Genomic DNA, 18938 nt, shown 5'->3' on the forward strand with positions numbered 1-18938 from the left:
AACAGTGCTTTTGTGGCCTGAAGTTTGGCAGTCTTTAATTTTGTGCTTTAGAAATATCAGTTGATTTACTTTCACCATTTTCAGGTCTGTTTGAAAGGAGGCGGTAGAAAGTTTTAGGCTTCTGTTTACAAGCTCCTAATTGCAAGAAACACATTGTGGGCGGTTATCATTTTTATTCTAAATAAATAAAAAGGCAAAATGCATATAAATCATCACAATATTTTCACTTTTTAAAATGCTTTTTGAAGTACTGCAAACACCTTGACGTGCTCTAGAGAAGTCTGATCCGATGAACACAATGCACGAGTCCAGGGCCAGCGATGTCAGGTGCAGGGCTCAGTGCAAAATGAACATTTAGAGCCTCTTGTTCAAAAAGCAGGAAAAAAGCTTTTTCTTTTATCCCACAGTCTCCCTTTGGACCCGTCCTGGGGTTTTCATTTGCTGTTGAATGCTGCACTCCCTCGGGCACAGGGAAACTCCTCAGGCCAGGTCAGACCCTCACAGGAGCCGGCCCCACGCTATGACTCATACCAGATCCAGCCCCCCTGCAGACATGCCAGGGCCCAAGTGGGAGTGGAGTGGGGCAGGGGTCGTGGGGCAGCTGGGCAGGTGGCTGAGAACCCATCCTGGGGAGGCCAAAAGGGGCAGAGGCGGGCCTGTGAGCGAGCTGAGGCTCCAGGCCCCTGGTGCATGCTCCACCGTCCCATGGGGCTTCCCTTAGAGAAAAAAATTCAAAGGTAAAATCACTAAGAATTTTAAGATGGTGCTGGAGAGCATTAAACCCCAAGCACGGAGCCCCCTTCCAGGTGCAGAGGCCCAGGCAAATGTCCTGGTCGCATGCCCAGGAAGCTGGTCCTGCACAGAGCTGAGCAAGATTATGTTAAGGAGAAACTGAGGAACTGTTACTCTTTTTATGCCTTTCCTTTACCTCTTGAGTTTCAACCTTCCCGTTCCTATGATTCCTGTCTTTCACCAGCCATCGCCAGAGGTAGACACCAAACACCCATGACTATAAAAGCAAGAGTGTATGCAGCAGACTAAGTCACAGCCCGGCCATCCGCTAGACATCAAGCCCTCACCACGAGGGCTCACTCAACACCCACTTGAAGAACAGAAAAGGTAAGCAATTAACTTGCATATTGATTATTTTAAACTCAAAATTGAAACAAACGCTCTTCTCACCCTAAATAGTCTAAGTAGACCCCGAGGTGCCTCTGTGAGCCCAATGGGAATCCACACTGCTGAGCGGATGGCAGTCCAGGCGTGCCTGGCTTGGTCCTGGCCGACCCTCACCATCCTGGCACAATTATTAACAGCACCCTCCCTCATACTTAAGCGTCCTTGTTTCTCTACTCCCTGTGGGCACTGTCTTCTCTTTTCCAATCAGAGGAACCCAGTGCATTTCTCCGGAGCCATTTCTGTTCCAGAGAGCACCACAGGGCAATGTTGGAGGCCAGGCTCACCTGACTGCCGCCCTGGCTGCGGGGACCAAAAACGAGAGAAACCACCTGCCCCCCTTCCCTCGCTAAATCCAAAGTGAAGGGACATCTACAAACAGCACGGTCGGCCAGAACACCTGCCTGCCCCTGGCATCAGGCCCGGGTGCCAGGGGAGGAACAGGCCTGGAAGGGAGAGGCTCGCTCAAACATTTATGTGCACAGGACCGAGTAGACAGAGAAAACCAGCAACTGTGTGCCACAGCCACCCCCGGGGGGCTGGGCTCCTTAAACGCCACGCTCAGAGGGCCAAGGGAGCTCAGAAATAGCTGTTGTCTGGGAAGGCTGAGACTCTGAGGACAGGGCGTTTGACCTCTCAAGGTCTCTGTGGTGGCCGGCTCCACAGAGAGGACGGTGGGAGTAAGCAAGCCATAGGAGCTGGTTTTCATTTGCTACTGAAGAGACATCCAGAAATGATAACGATATCCCCACTGTGCAAGAGCAGGACTTTCTTCTGTACCAAGCTGTCTGAACAACGGCCATTAGTGGGTAGAACAAACAGTTCCGCTTAACTCGGGATGTAGCATTTACATCATGAAATATCACAGGGTCTCTCACGAAAGGAGACTCTTACCTCATTTGCTGTGTTGTGTGTTCCAACGATTCGGATGAAGGAGGCAGGCTGTCTTTCAAAAGTTACTGATTGCCAGGACCTGTGAGAGAGAGCACAGCCATTTGCCTGGTTAGACGGTACAGTTACCCCTGCCGTCGGTGCGGGCCGATGGAGCCGAGAGGGGGGGCCTCCTGTCCCCTGTGCTGTGGGAGGGGTGGGGGTCAGGGACAGGACTCAGGGCTCCACTAATGCGCGCCTGTGGGAGGCAGCAAGGACACAGTGTCCCCACTGAGAACCTACACTCTTATCAGAGCAGGTGCCCCCACCATTCTGGGACTGTGCCTTGGGATTCTTAGAAAGCTCTCCATAAAGCATCACTAGGTGCAGACCGAGTTCACACTGTGACAAGCGTGCGGCCAAGCAGGATGGTGACCAAGGTTGGCAGCAGTTCATTAAATACATTTGCTCCTCTGAACCGGGACCACGACGGGTCCACCCCAGAGGGCTGCTGGCTGAAGGGAGGCGCGTCCTTGTGGGTGTAGTGACTTCACTCAAGGCTCCGGGAGGAGGTGAGTTTGGAACCAGGGCAGGAATGCGAGCGGGGCGAGGGGAGGGCTGTGGGGGCCCAGAACTGCAGCTAGAGAAGCGGGGTCACTCACTGCGGCATGAACCCAGGCTCTTGTTGGAACCCCCCCAGGAACGTGATGGCACCTGGGGAAGAAGAGGCACCTCCTCCACAGGCCGCGGCCCCTCCCCTTCCGGCTTCCAAACGCATCCCCCCAAAGGGTTCATGCTCTGGACTTGCCAGTCTCTGGGCGCACTCAAAAGTAGTCCCAATATTTTAAAGGCAATTCCTCATGGCTCAGCAGGCGCTGGGCCAGCTCGTTTAAAGCCCAGCCGAGCAGACCCTCAACAAACCCCGAGAGGCGGGCTCTGCTCTTGGTTAATGCTCACAGCTCATCAGAATGCACTGGAGGAGAGCACGGCACCCACAACTGTAAACTCCAATAATATTTTCTGTAATAAATGCGAGGAGTTCACAGTTGCTGCCATCCCTCCTCCGCACACAGTGGAAATGCCAGCTGCTGGGAAGCTGTTTCCCGTAATTGTCTAATTACCAAGTAACGCTACCAAAGAAAATATATGTATTTGTGGTTTGTTTTTCTCCCTTTGGTTTCAGGTGTTCCATCTTCTCTCTCACTGTGAGCCTCCCACTGAGATTGACTCACTGCTGCCTGGACACCAGGCCCCTTAAGGTCATTAAAAAGTCGTTACCATCCTATGTACAAAGTCTGTGCCTCTGAAAGCAGTTTTCTGGAAACAGCATAAGAAAAATCACTCTCTTTGCAAAAATGCTGTTACTCATGTGAAGGTGATGTCACCTGACCATCCCCGGAGCTTGCACTCTTGGCCTATTTTCTCGGTGGCAGACTGTTTTGTCCCCAGACCCACGTGGCTTTCTTGGGAGTCTGCTGGGTGGGATGCGGCCAGTGGGCTGTGGGCTGAAGCAGGCCTACGAGGAAGGCCCGGGCTCCCATGGGCCTCGCTGTCACTTCTGAGCTAAGCCGTGTAACTACCGACAGACTTGCATTCCTCCTCTGGTGGGTCAGGGGAACTGAAGGGTCCGCACTGCATGGGGCATCAGAGTCCCATCCCCACTCTAAAGGAAGCTACAGCACATACCAAAGCTGGTCCACTGCCTGCTCCTCAGACCACCCTCCGGGAAAAGGGAAACAACGAGGACAAGTGACAACAGCCAGTGACAACCATTAGGTTCAAGTCAGTTTCACAAAAGGGATCGAGGTGGAGGGGGTGGGAGTGGAGGAGGAGGTAAAGATTTTCTTCTTAGCTTTCTAGCCCTATGCCTATCAAAGAAGTCTTCAAGTGCTTCTGGACATAAAGGTAAACCTTGACACCTGTAAGCTCACAGTCCTCAGCAGCATGCTTGCGGCTCTGAGAGTGGGGGCAGGCCCAGAATCAGGCCCCTGTGTCCAACCCCACCTCCCTCCACAGTGAAGTCACGGAGGCCCAAGGTAGTGCTGGAAGTGAGGTCTGGCTGTGAGCGGCCCTGGGCAGAGCCAGGCCTGAACCCTGGTGTCCCTTCTCTCACTTGCTGCTCCTCTTGCCACCTCCCCTCTGCTTTTCTCTCCCCACACCAGGCTTCCACGGCGGGCTCAGGGCTTGGGGGCCACTGCCCCCCACTTCCGCTTGGGGAAGCAGGGCTGCCAGGGCAGCAGCCTGAGCAGGAGGGAGCATTTGTGGAGCAATAAGATCAGAAGGCCTCAATTTAATACCAATCCTCCATTACATTGCATTAATATCTAATCACATTAGAGTTCATTTTCACTAACACAGCCTGAGAGTTAAATAGATGATTTCCTTTTCAGCAAAACTGGATACCAACCCTCAGACCTAAGTATCAGCAGGAAGGGAAGTTGGCGAAGATGAGGTAATGAGCAGATCTCTCTCCCTCCCCAAATATCAGATTCCAGTTCCCCTCAGCTTCTTCAAAACAACTTTACATGCTGCTTGATGGGAAAATAAGGTGGCACTGGAATGGTCATCACGTCTGAGCCACATCTGCAGTTGCTGTGCAACCTCGAAGGAGGCTGCCTCAGCTGAGATTTCACAGGGCCAGGAAACTGCTACCAACAGTTAGTCTATGCAAAAGCGCGCCTGCTATTTTCATTGGGGTTTATCGAGAGCTGTATAAATATTCCTGCTCGCCAAGCAACCTGAATCTCTTCTGTAGTAGCCAACGCTCCCAGGAAGACCGTGGAGCATCAGGGCGCGGTACCCACTCAGTTCAGAGCCAGAACTGGGTGCTGGAAGCATCTGAACAGCAGCAACCAGCGTCCAAAAATACATGTGGACTTTGCTTTGAGAGCCTACCCCTAAAACCAGAAAAACCCACCCAGGATTGAAGCCCCAACCCTGGCATTTGCTGGCTCTCCACCAGACAAATCACTCCCCTTTTCTGGGCTGTAGTTTCCTCGTTTGTCCAATGCTGACAGAAATAATACCACTCCCCCGGTTACAGAACGGCATCTAGAATGAGGCTCCAATGCGGAAACTGGAAATATGTATCCATACATATACGCATTCGAAGGGAGATGTCTGTAAGAACGTTTGCCGAAATGTTGATCAAGATCTCAGCTTTAGATGGAAGATTTCAAGAAACACTTGCTGTACTTTTGTACCTTTCTATACTGTGTGAATTTGGTAGAATGTATAAGTAAAGATTAAAAAAAAAGAAAGGACCTCTCTTGCCTACTGCCCAAGGTTTTCATACAGATCACATGACAGGAAGCAAGTGAAATGCCAGTACTATAGTATTACGCAAAATACTTCCAGTTCAGAGGGTCACTGGGGTGACAGTCAAGGGTGCAAGGTTTTTTTTTTGGTGAGGAAGATTGTCGCTGAGCTAACATCTGTGCCAATCTTCCTCTATTTTGTATGTGGGATGCTGCCACACTGTGGCTTGATGAGTGGCGTATAGGTCTGCACCTGGGATCCGAACCCGTGAACCCCGGGCTGCTGAAGCAGAGCGCACAAACTTAACCACTACACCACTGGGCTGGCCCCTTAGTCCGCAGGTTCTCATCCTGGCCTTTCGTGGGCTAGACGTGGTATGGCACAGAGGCTGGCAGCACGGGCTCTGGAGCCAGGTTGCCTGTTTGAATCTCAGTTTTGCACTTTTACCAGCTCTGTGAGCTTAGGCAAGCTGCTTAACCTCTCTGGGCTTCAGTGTCCTCATCTGTAAAATGAGGATAATAAAAATAACTACAGGGCCGGCTCCGAAGCCGAGTGGTTAAGTTCGCGCGCTCCGCTGCGGCGGCCCAGGGTTCGGATCCCGGGCCTGGACATGGCACCGCTCGTCAGGCCACACTGAGGCGGCGTCCCACATCCCACAACTAGAAGGACTGCAACTAAGATACACAACTGTGTACAGCGGGGTTTGGGGAGATAAAGCAGAAAAAAAAAAGATTGGCAACAGTTGCTAGCCCAGGTGCCAATCTTTAAAAAAAAATAAATAACTACACTTTTTCGGTGAAGATTAAATACATTAACAAATGTAAAGCATCTACAACAGAGCTGGTATATATGAGGTGCTGAAAAAATAGCTGATAGTGCTGTTACTACTATAATTACAATTCAGCCAAAAGAACCTGGACAAGACACACTGCTTCCCTGAGCCTCAAGTTCGACAGTGTATGATTTAAGGACGACTGCAGAGGGTCCCGGGGAACTCAAGCCTCACCCGTCAGCACCCATCTCTTGGAGGCAGACAACGTAGCTGGGCTTTGCAGAAACTGCACAAGTATTTGTTGAATACACTCTTGAGCTTGGCACCTGCTGGGTGTAATGGGGGTCCCTGCAAGCTGTAGTACTTGCCCTTAAGAAGTTTATAATCTCTCTGGGGAGATCAGCTATCCTTCCACGAATTAACTAGAGAACCATGCGAACAGCACAGTGGTCCCAGCTCGCAAACTGGTGGGCTTCCAAACTTCCCTTATAATGGTTGTTTGAAGCTTGGAGGCAATTTTTCCAGAGGAATAAAGCTATAAATTTTGATTGGGTTCCCAGGCCCACCCATAAAACTCAATTTAATCCATAGTGAGGCCAAAATACTGTATATATAAAGTTAAAAAAGGAAGAAAAAATGATGCTGTTGCCATAGTAGTAATTAAACAGCTTAAAACAATCTCTTTAAAGCTGGTGTTTGAGGAATCAGGATTAAATACTATCACGCACATAAGTGATGGAGATGCAGCTGGAACACGGCAGGTGGTCTGAGGACAAGGAGAGTAAGGAAGCGGGCCAAGACCTGGCTTCCTCAAAGCCGCCGTCTGCAGGCTCCTGTGTGGTTGGCAAAGTGCTTCACAAGCACGACCTGCCTAATTGGGCTCCCAATGCGATCTGTTCGGCAGGGAGGCAGGCAACTGGAAATCCCATTTCGGAGGTGAGGACATTGAGGCAGAAAGAGAAGACTTGTGATCTGCCAACATCCCAGGGCCGCCAAGTGTAGAGTCAACAAGAGAAGGCAGATTTAATGACTGTTACTTTGTGTTCTTTCCACCAAAGGGCACAATGAGCAACTTCCCAATTACTGAGAGGCTGGGACACTGGCTACTCACTGTCACCTGGGTCCCCAATATTACCGACACGTCACTTATGCATTTGCCATGACTCCGGGCTGGAGATCACACACACGAGTGGATCACAAGCTGACCTCAGGCAAATGACAGCCCCCTGCAGTCTCAGTTTCCCATGTGAAATGGGGGTAATATCAGTGCGGTACTTACTGTTTAGGGTTGGGAGGCCCCGTGAGAAAATCGAAAGTGCCTGATATGGGGTAAAAGGACAGTAACCACTGGCTACGACTCTCCCATCTTTCCGCTCACACACAGGGAAACTGGCGAAGTGCAGAGGCTCGGCCGCCGCTCCCTCTCTCCATACGGACCAGGACGGTGAGATCTACAATGCCTCAGGCTGTGCTCAAGAGCAAGGTACAGGATGACAGACAGCATGGCACTACACACACCAAACTGGACACGTGCTCCTCGTGGCAACACAGATGCTTATAAAGTATCTTTCAAATGCTCTGGAAGGAGATATGCTGAATTCATGATGGTGGTTGTCTCTGAGGCGGGGTGAAGGATGCGACTGCTGATGGGGACAAAGCAGACTTCAACAGTAACTGGAACGTTTCATTTCTTTGATTAAAATAAAAAAGACGAAGTGTATGTGAAAAATATTACCTACAGTCAATTCTGGGGATGAGTATGTGAGTGAATGTTATATTACTTTTTATTCTTTTCTATATTTTAAACTGTTCTTGAAATAAATAAAAAGAAAGAGGGAGAAGAAAGGGATTAAAACCATGTCTGTGCTTATGTGAGGAAAAATTTCCCGGAGGTGGAATTAACTAAACCGCAAATACAACAGTTAGGGAGAAAGGTGGAGTTAGTCCCCCCGGGGGCGTGGGTTTGCCAGGTGGTGCACTGGCTTCAAACAGCTGCGTCTCTAGGGGCAGCAAGCAGGGGACAGGAGAGCGACTGGGTGGAGGAGCAGTGTGCAGGCGCCATCTGTCAGGGCAGGGTCTGGGTGGCGAGAACACCTCACGGGGCCTGGGGCGACAGGAGAAAGGGAGGCAGCAGCCTCAGCCTAGAATAGCTTTCCATCATAAGCCTCAGCCCGCCTTCTCTGGGGATTATGTGGATCCCATGCCAAGGGTGCCTGGTCTTTTCAGCTCCAGGAAATTACATGACTCTGCTGCCTATGCTATGAAGAGAACGCAAATGTCAGAATTTTTCTGTAGCAGACCTGGTGAACACTGGGGAGATGGACACAAGAAAGCATTTGGCCAGGGCCAGACTGGCAGCTAAACATGGCAAACTGAACACTGGGTTAATCTTTGCTCCCTCCACTAAAAGGGCAGTAAGGACATTTAATAACTGTTTCATATCAAATACATGTGTTATGATACATACACACACACACACACACACGAGCGCAAAACACAGACCGGATGAGGAGACGTTACCGTCTCTGTGTCAAGCAGGCAGACTCCTCCTGCAGAACCCTAGGAAGGCTCATGGCCTTGAGTCACTAGCCACCTGTGCAGGCGGGGGTGTGCAGCGGCTGAACCAAAGCCCTGGCTGAAAGCAAGTAGGAGGAGCAGTAGACTCCCCGGCCCCCTCTCACGCCTGCACGGGGGTAGAGCCTCCTCCGCCTTGGCAGGACACAGATTTCCCTCTGGAGTCCCTGAACAAAGGGTCTGGACCCTGTGGGCACCAGGCGCAGCAGAGAGTGGGATCCTGAGGGGGCTGAGAGTGAGGGATGACACGGAAGTGAATATCCCAGATGGTGAGATTTCCAGTCCCCTGCCCTCCCTGGCTTCCAGGGCAATGTGATCCAGGCTTAACCCCCCGGCAGGAGACTGGAAGATCCCTCTGGAGACTCTGACCAGCCCAAGAGGAAAGACCTAGAGATACTGCTCCCCTTCCTTCTCTCTGTCTCTGAATTCTTCCTTCCACAAACGCTTATCAAGTGCTCATTGTGGAGGAGGCCCTGTTTTAGATCTGCCCTCAAGAAGCTTACATTCTAGTGGGAGAGAGAAAAGCAAATGAGAGTTAAAGAAGGGCTATGGAGAAAAACAATGGAGTGTGAGTGACTGAGAAGGGCACACTGCCTTAGATGATGTATTTAAGGAAGTTCTCTCTGGCACAGGGACAATTGAGCTGAGACCTCCACGAATGGGGGAAATGGCCACGCAGGTCTGGAGGAGGGGTCCAGTGAGAAGGAGAGCAGGCAGCCGGTGTGCTGACTGGAATGAGCGGACAGGGGTCTCCCGATGAAATGCATAATCCCTGTCTGATGACCTTCAACTGAAGCCCACAAGACCATCCACACACAAAAAGATTCCAGACAGTTTTCTCAACGCCTAACATTTAAAGGTGGACAGCCCGCCAAGGACCACAAAGACTCTAACATGAAAGATAGAGACCAAAAGCAAACAGAAAAGAAAAATAACTCAGAGGAGAGAGATATAATTCAGTAAGCAGAATAAAACTCCGGGAAAAAAACCTATATTACTGTCAGAAAGATAAGAGAAAGTATTATTACATGCTTGAAGTAAGAATAAAATGATATGAAAAAGAATATTTGGAGAACAAGAAAACACTCTTGTAAATTAAAACTATGAGTTGAAATAAATAATTCAACAAAATAGTTAAAGCTCAAGTTAAGAAAATTTCCCAGAATCTCAAACAAAATGACAAAGAAAGAAAATAGGAGAAAAAGGATACGAGAATGAGAGGATCAAACTAAGAGGTACACTATCCAATTAGTAAATGTTCCAGAAAAAAAGAACAGAAAAGATACGAGCTAGAAAATTGTCAAAGTAACACGAGAAATTTTTCCAGCTATGAAGGACATATGTTTCCAAGTTAAAGAGGCCACTACAATAAACGAGATAACACTCACACCAAAGCATATGATTGAGAAACTTTACAAGATCTAAATGCTTCTGAGGGGGAAAAAGCAGGTCAACCTAAAGACGTGGGAACCAGAATCACGTGAGACTTTTCAAAAGCAACGCTGGGAGTTAGAAGATAATGGAGCCCTTCGTTCCACATGCTGAGGGAAAAATTAGTTCCCAGCCAGAGGACTATTCTCAGCCAAACTACCAGTCATGTATTAGAATAGAATAAAGACACTTGCATTCAGGCATAAATCTCAAAAAATTAACCTCAGTGCATTCACAAGAAACTACCAGAAAGTGTGCTCCACCAAAACAAAGGATTAAACTACGGCAGAGAAAGTTATGGGATCCAGAAAACAGAGCATCTGACACGGAATGGAGGCAAGGAGAGTTCCTAGGATCATGGGAAGGGAGATGCCCCTCAGGACGAGAGCTGTGCAACAGACCTAGAGAGCAACCAGCCCAGATGGAGGGGAAGGCAGGGGCTCCAAGGGGCCGTCTCAAGAGGAGAAAAAGAGCCTAATTTACCAGATGTGTCGGACCAGGTTGAAGGACTCTGTCTGTCCCTCTGCAAAAGTTAGGGGAAAGAATTAGTGATAAGTACACAGAAAATTAATGAACGAGATATACATATATATATATTTATATTTTTATATATAGAAAACTAAGTAATTTTTAACTGCGGGAGGCGGGAAATGAATGCAAAAAAAAGTGATCATAGCATACTACACAGCTTAGCTCTGAACTACAGTTACATAGTCATGCTAATGGCAACGATAAATGATACAAAGAAAAACTGTGATCTAACCAGAGAGGGAGGATGGCAGAGGAGGAGCATCAGCCTCCTTGCTGGGGGAAGCATAGGCAGCTAAATCCTTAAAGGATGAGGACAACAGATAATTCTGGTAACAGAATTAAGAACTAGAATATGCATATAGTTTAGAAACGTGAAGGTAGAGACCAAAACAAAGGTCTAAAAGAAATGAACGTGTTTGCCTCAAAATCTAAAAGTGTGATCACGTTATGTTGGACAAGTGGGGGACACAGGCACTTTCACAGACTGCTGGAGGAAGTGTGAACTGACATACCCCCAACCAGCAACGTTTAAAGTGTACATCCCTCTCGGGCCAGCAATTCCTCTTACATCACTTAGCTTATGATGCACTCAGAGCTGGGAACGCAGCAGGAGTAAGGATTGCGTGCAGCATTGTTTGAACAGCAAGGGAGTAAAAATGACCCAAAAGCTCATCACTAGGGACTGGTTAAGTAAATTACAGTACATCTCTATGCTGATGATGAAAGACCACGCAGACGGAGAGAGGGAGGGAGAGGGAGGGAGGGAGGGAGAAATTCTAGAGATTTCCAAGGTATAGAAAAATTTGTATTAAAAAAACGGGGAAACACACATTTGTTTATGCATAAACTATCATCTCAGGAGGAAGAGGTAGTGGGGAGACATTTCACTCTATGGTTTAAAGTTTTTAAACCATATTAAATGTATTTTCCTCAGATGTATTATCTTTTCAAACTATTAACTTTTTTTCCCTAGATTGGCACCTGAGCTAACATCTGTTGCCAATCTTCTTTTTAATTCTTTTTCTTTTTCTCCCCAACCCCCCCCCCCCCCCCCCCCCGCCCGGTACATAGTTGTATATCCTAGTTGTGGGTCGTTCTAGTTGTGGCATATGGGAAGGCGCCTCAGCATGGCCTGATGAGCGGTGCCATGTCCGCGCTCAGGATCCGAACCAGCGAAACCCTGGGCCGCCGAAGCGGAGCGCGCAAACTTAACCACTTGGCCACGGGGCCGGCCCCCTAACTTTTTTTTGAGGGAAAAAAGGGAAGCAGCTGCCTCCAGGGACTGGGACGTGGGGTCGGGAAGGGTGGGGCAGGGGACTGCTGCTTTTTGTTATAAGCCTTGTGCTTCCACTTGACTTTTAAAGCTATGTACATGTACAACTTCAATAAAATTTTCAAAAGTTGAAAGGAAAGCAGAGCTAAGAAAGGGAGTGAAGCCTGTGCTGATGAGGAACAGAAAGGACATGTGGGGAATAGATTTATTTACAACCTCTGTGCTCCCAGGGGCTGGAAGACAAACACGAACCTTGGGAAAAGATTCTTGAAACGGGAGGAAATAATCAAGGCTGTCCCCCATCAACCGAGCCCTCTCCGAGCCATGTGGCACTGAGACATGATGGGTATTAGAGGCCCGAGTGAGCTCCAGACTGGCTGGAAGATGCCTTTGACAGTTCTTGACGAGCGTGCCTCTAGTGCTGACCCCACAGCGGCCTGCCGTGCCTCTGAGCGTGCTGTTCTTATCGTCTGCCTCGCCATTGTGATGGGCCAAGGACCACATTCACCTCTAATCATATGGAAAGATGTGCTCTGCACCGGGCATGTGAGGGAGAGCGCATCTTCCAGGACACTGGGTGAAGTGGAAAGTTTCGAGTTGTCACAGCCCTTAAACTGGGCCCTGCATGTCTTTCTCACTGGCTCCCAGCCTGGCACATCCTGGACCCCCTCATTTGCCCCACAGGCAGAGCAGAGAGGGTTCCTATGCAGCAAAGAGGTGGAGTCAGCCCAGATCCTGTTCAACCCCTTCCCAAGAGTTCCCTGGCTCCCAGATCTCTGAGGCCAGTGGAAAGTGAGGCCTCCGTGAGGTCTGTCTACCCTAGCTCCGTGGGAGTAAGTTCCATCGCCCTGCACGAGGCCTCATTGGACTGAACAGCTGTCTCGCTGCCCTGACTTCGGGGATTCTGGGCTCACTTCAGCCACCCTGTTTGTCCATTCAACAACTATTTATTGAGAGCCATCTATGTACCAGGCTGAGGAAAGATGGTGCCCAGTTTGTCTAACCTGCCTGCAGACCAGAGGGGGCAGGAAAACAGACTGTGAGGAGCCACTGGCATTAGTGATCACTTAGTCACACGCTGGTCGGCCAAACGCTCACTGGGGACAAAGGTCTCACATGGGAGGCTCATAGACATATTTTTCTGGCTTACTGAGTATTTTTAAAAAATTGAATTAGCCGCCACTTAAAAATTAGGAGATTTCATGTAAAAACATAAATTTCTGGTTTCTCTCGACTACCAGAAGATTCGGCATCCTAGGGTCCTCTTTCACTCGACTCCTAGGTGGTGTCCATCAGTCCCTGGAGTCTGCCCTGGCTTGCTCTGCTCACTGACATCCCCCCCCGGCCAAGGAGGTGGCCAGGTTTCTGTCTTAGCCTTAGAGCGAGCTCAGGCAGTATTCGAGTGGAATGAACTAAGTTTCAACCTATGGTACAGGAACTGAATCCCACAGCACCTCAAAATTCTTTGGGAGTCTAGCATCAGAGCTGATATACAGATTATGTTTCAGTAAAAAAAAGTCCATCTTCTTACACTGTTCTCTGGGCCTTGAGACAGGGACAACTGAGGTTCGCAGGAGGACAGAACAGCTGACAGTCTTCTGTCGCTGCTGCCTGCGTCCCCCTTGACTAGGGTTAACACAAGGTTACTCTGTGGAGCTTCTCCACATTCCAACTCCCGGGCCGCCCCAGACCAATTAAAACTCAGAATCTCTGGGGGTGGGCCCTGCAGGAGTCTTGTTTAAACTCCTCAGGTGCTTTCAAGGTACAGCCAAGGTGGAGCCCTTCCTCGGGCTGCGGATGGGTGGTGGCAAGTAGCTTGCTGGGACGGACACATGTCATCTTCTATCCTAATTATAGTCCAGATCAGCCTTCCCCAGGTTCCTCCTGCCCCTGGGATTCTGGACGTAGGTGGGGATTTTACACTTTGTGGCTGAGGGGAATTTCAGGCCTCTCTCCGGTGAATGCACTTGCATTTACTGCTCTAATGTGAGCCGGTCTTGGGTTTTCTCTTCCCTGCTCATAGCATAATTTTCCCTTTCAGAGAGGTTTCCTCTCAAAGAGAAGGTCAGGACCCTTCCTCCAGCTCTTCACATAAGTTGAGCTGAGAGCTTCTAACCCTGTGGCAGCTACGGAAAGCTATGTGTCCTGGGGACATCGGTGGAGTGTCTGAGTGAGCACGTGGGGGAGACGGGAGAGCGGGGCTGTTGTAATCTACATCTCACTCGCTGCCCGATCCCACTCTGCCATGCAGCGCGCCTTGATTCCCCTACGGGGATGGAGTAATTGATGATTAGCATTCCAAAGCTTGGCTTACATCCTGCTAGCCCGTCATATTTAATTACATTTTAACTATATTCGTCTTCGATAATAGCACGAACATAATTTAGATAATTATCTCTCTCTCTCTTATTCTCTGACTCTGTCTGTCTCACTTAAAGCTCCTTGCAACAAAAATCGCTGCCTCGGCTCAAACACATAAACAGACTCTGAGGCCAAGTGCTTTTCTCTTTCTTGCAGCAGCAGCTGTGCTAGAAACGCAATGGTTTTGAGTATCATGCAGAAAAGAAAATTCATGTTTCTTCCTGCCCCTGTATTCATGTTTGTACACAACTGGTGGTGGGAGTTGGTGTGTTGGGGTGTGTATGTGTGTGCGTGCGCACAGGCACATTTGCATGCGGGCCAGAGCTTTTCTGTGGTGTAGAGACAACGGAGGCCTGGTCAATCAAATTAGTGTCTATAAGGCACCCTCTCGGTCTGGCATTTGTTTCTTACAAGGTTTAATGGTTTCCCCTGCAAATTTAAACTCTGTTGAAACAGTTTTAAATGTCTGGAAAGTCTTTTGAGGAGACGTGTTCTTTCTAATAGGGTTTCTGTCACACTTGGATCTTATAATTAATGACCTTTACCCTTGCCTATTACCTGCCTCTCAGAAACCTGGGGCTCTTTCAAGGGAGAGTTCGTCTCAAGCCCACTGCTAGGCAGCGTCAGGAGTCCCTGCAGACCCTCCCAGACGCCCACTGTGTCCCCTGCCATCTGCGTTCCTGGGCCTAGAAACACCCCTCTCCTTCCCCTCTCAGGGCAAAAGACTCTTCAGGAGCCTTCATCCACTAGTTTTGCTGGTGAAGCTGGCCAACAGAGCTGAGCTTTTCAGGTACAAAGATTTCTATGTCACAAAGTTCACTCCTCTAAGAAGATTTTTGAACAAATAAGGGAATAAGAAATAGGTTCAGAAATAGCTACTGTCCAAGATAATCTTGCTCAGAGTTTAGAGACCTAGAGCCTGAAAGAACTTCAACAAAGCAATTCCCAAGACACAACGTGGAGATGGAAGGTCCTCACCCCGGAATTCTCCAACTTCTGTCCATTTCCTTGGAGTTCTCAAAGGCTACAATAAATATGGATTTTGCATAAAAAACTCACTTTGGCTCAACCTTGTCTGATATTGAAGGATTATCCATTAGCCAATTATCAGTTATTCATCTTCTTCAGACAAAATTCATTGCTCATAAGGTTTTAGGTCCACATCAGAAACAAAATCTTTTCTTCCCCCTCTGAGGAATAAATACCACCAAGTAGTCCCTGCCGGCGAGGGACAGGCAGGAAGAGGTTGCACAGGCGTGTGTTTGTGCAGTTAACAAATAAAGGGACTCTTGCTGCCACTTGTTTGGCAGGCCAAAATTCCTAGCTGTCCCTGGAGATAAGTCTGGACCAGACTTCAGGAGTCAGGCAGAGTAGTGTAGACCAACATTTTGCCATCACTGTGTTGAGTTCACCAACTGACCCTTCTGATGTGACTGGGCCCACCGCTGGCTGATGTGCTGAAGGGAAATCAGCAACTTGCCAATCCTGGCAACTGCGCAGTAACTCTTGGCCCACCAGAGAAATTAGAGACCACTCAATGTGGTGACCAGGAGAGATTGTGGAGTCCTGCTCTTGGAGATATTAAAGGAGAGCAGGTATGGCCCTTGGAGGTGAGGAGAGCAGAAGAGCCTCGACAAAACTCTTTCAGAGCAAGGGCTCTCCATCTATGGCACAGGTTCTGGGCTGGCCATTCACCTCCCTCAGTGATGGCAGCTGAGTAGAATGATCTGGACCCAGCACCGGGTATGTCCAGGCTGAAAGGCCTTTCTGGGGCTGTGGTTTTGTATGTTGTGAAGTTCCTATCCAGAACACACTGGGTTCCTTTAGGCCACCCCTGATGGGGGTTGGGGAGAGGTTGAGAAGGGGTGAGGGAGGACTCACCTTTCCTCCCTCATGGCCCTGCACACTCCAAATACCTTGATTTGCTCCATGTTGTTCATTAGCAATGTTCCCACTTTTGATCTCCCAGTGCCTGGCTCAGGCACTTGGGAATTCTGCTAACATTTGCCTGAAATACAACAACCACCTGGGTCTAAGTCTCCACTGAATGGCAGTGGAAGAGCTGGCAGCTCTGGAGGCTGGTGGGGGAGAGGGCAGAGTCGGTCTGCTGGTCCCCAGAGGACTCCTCGTCCCCGGCAAGCACAATGCTCAACAGAATTACTGATTTAATGACGTGAGTGGCTCCCTTCAGCCTGCGAGGAGAGCAGGCTTGCTCTGAAGAGGCTGTTGCCTCCAAGGAGAGTGCCACCTCCAAGGAGAGTGCCGCCTCCTCCCAGGCTCCATGTGGCTGTCCAGTGCCACCTCCATCTCTCCCCCAGAGGCACCCTCCCTCCAAGATGCACGTTGGAAACGTGAGCACTAGGCATGGGCAGGAGCCAATTTTCAAATGTTAAGAATTTGGCAATTTCATTTCCTAGTGTTTTAAATACCAAAAGGATTCAGAACACAATGAGGACTAAATGCCCCTGGATTTCAGGTTTAAAAAAAAAAAGGCTGCTTTTATGGAAATTCATGCCAAAAGCCTATGTAGAACGAAACCTGGCCCTGGCCTCAGAAACCCACCCCAGTACACACAGCTGAGCAAGCCAGTGTCCCCCCAGAGGGACCGCCAGACATTTCTGAATCAAACCTGACTGATTTCATACCTAAAAATTACACTAAGCCCCTGCGGGTATTCCAGATCTGATGACATGCCAAATTCGTTCAGCACCTAACACACGGGGAGACATTCAGTAAGAAAACTTAAAAATAGACTCTCCTTCTCCAGCCATTAAGGGCCTGATGTTTGCAGCTGAACAGATAAGAAATTGGGGGCACTGGGAGAGCTTTAAAAATCTCCAGAGTACAAAAAAATGTTTCTCTGTGATGAAAACTATTGCTCTTAGCACAGAAGCGCTCAAGATTAGCCTAGAGCCATTTAACGCGCTGGAATCTCTGAAAATGAGTTCTGTAAATGAAAAGGTGACAAGTGTTCGTGGCAGGCCCCATGGAGGCCCTTTCCAGGATCTGCATAAACTGCCACATTCAACATAATTAAAACAAGACAGTGAATGACCTGCAAGCTGATGTAAGGCAGTTCGGTGCACCTAACAGTCTTTCTTCTGGGGGAACATTTTCTGTCAATAAAAAAGTTGAACTTAAATCATTTCTCCCTCTTTTCAAACATTTTCTTGATAAAAATCATCAACACCCCCTCAAGTTGGTGTCAATGACATTCTGGGTCCAGTCTTTGTTGTCCTAGACTTCTCTTAAGACTTACAAGAGGTATGAGTTCACTTGCAGGCCCCTTGCACTCCACAGGCTGGTTCTAAGTCTCTCCAGCCCCTCCCTAGATGGTTCCTAGGCATCCCTCCCCTGCGCGCCTGCCCTGCCCATCGCAGCGCCTTCAGCCAGGCTGCCCCAGTGCAGGACGGAAAGAGGCAGTCGATGGCTCCCTGTGAACTCACAGAGCGCGGTGGACAACCCAACAGGACAGGAGATAACCAGGGCACGTGTTACGTACATAAGTGGAGTTAAATACTTCAGATAATTTGACACAAAAATAAGATGCCAAGACAAGTAGGGGGATTTAGCTGGGCAAGGAGAGAGGCTGGAGGTACGGCAGGCCAGAGGGTATCATCAGACCAGTTTAATCAGCCATACGAGCAAAATCAGGGAGAAAGAGGTTGCAGAGCAGGCATCTCCCTCTTTGTGAGGATCCCTGACTCCCCTCAGGCCAGCAATCTCAGAGAGTCCCTCCACATATTTTGTGAACCTAGGCTGTGTGTGTGTGTGTGTGTGTGTGTATGTTTGCATGCTCAAGATCCGATGCAGCATATTCCTTAACACCTACTTTGAATTTTGTTCATGCCCCCAAGGCTAAGACATCAAACAATGACTTCTTCACTACTTCATGGTAAACAAACAGCCATGAGACATGCACAAAAATATGGCTTCTTTTCAGGCTGTGTTTCAATCTACCCCTAGTTATTCACGGTGCTAGTCCCCTGCTCTGAGGGTTTTGCAGAGTTGAAGGCAGACGCCAAGAAGTCAAATTGCATTCAACAAGGTTAAACATTATCCTTGGCACATGGAAATCTCCTGTAATAAAATACTGTAAGACTGCTACTGAAGCTAAATCAGCTTATTTTTCTGTATCATTTCTTGGGAAGGGAGGTTGCTGGGTGAAGGGGATGGCTGAGAAAACTGACCAGTAACTCTTTCCGATTCCATTGTCAGCCTTTAAAATCAGATAGATCAGCTATTAATCTCAGAAAGCCAGCAGTGAATGTGTGCAATAAATTTGTCATCATTTTATGAATAAGCTCTCGGTCATGAGGGCTTACTGTCTGGCAATTCACCTTTTCCATGATATTTTCTATCACTTGTATTTTGGAGCGGCTTAGAAAGAACATTATTTGTGCTCCTGGAGATCGGAACATAAAAAACCCTCAGAGTGATGGAGATGTACAGGCAGGCTTCATGCCCGCCCCTAGGTTCGCTAAGCAAACAGTTTACTGACGCTCGAGTGAACACCACCAGGGGACAGGAATCGCTCCTCCGGGTCCAGGAGAGCACTCATCCCTCTCCAGCTGCTAATGAAGGCCCTGTTCATGCTAGATGACGTTGCACATGCCCATTGGCTTCCTGTCAAGGTCTGTCAAATAGAGCTGTTGGTAATCACAGCTGGCAAGTTGTTTAGTCAATATTTTT

At 48.8% G+C, this 18938-nt stretch overlaps 1 protein-coding gene across 1 annotated transcript in view; it reads right to left on the minus strand.

Annotated features, from left to right (window-relative positions):
* BTBD9 (BTB domain containing 9) overlaps window positions 1-18938 on the minus strand; it is a 381803-nt gene that overhangs the window by 20688 nt on the left and 342177 nt on the right. Inside the window, exon 10 of the mRNA XM_023624248.2 lies at window positions 2071-2149. Within this exon, the coding sequence (XP_023480016.1) occupies window positions 2071-2149 (79 nt within the window). The remainder of the gene's footprint in view (window positions 1-2070; window positions 2150-18938) is intronic.

This window comes from Equus caballus, chromosome 20 (assembly GCF_041296265.1).
Source record: "Equus caballus isolate H_3958 breed thoroughbred chromosome 20, TB-T2T, whole genome shotgun sequence".
NCBI lineage: Eukaryota > Metazoa > Chordata > Mammalia > Perissodactyla > Equidae > Equus > Equus caballus.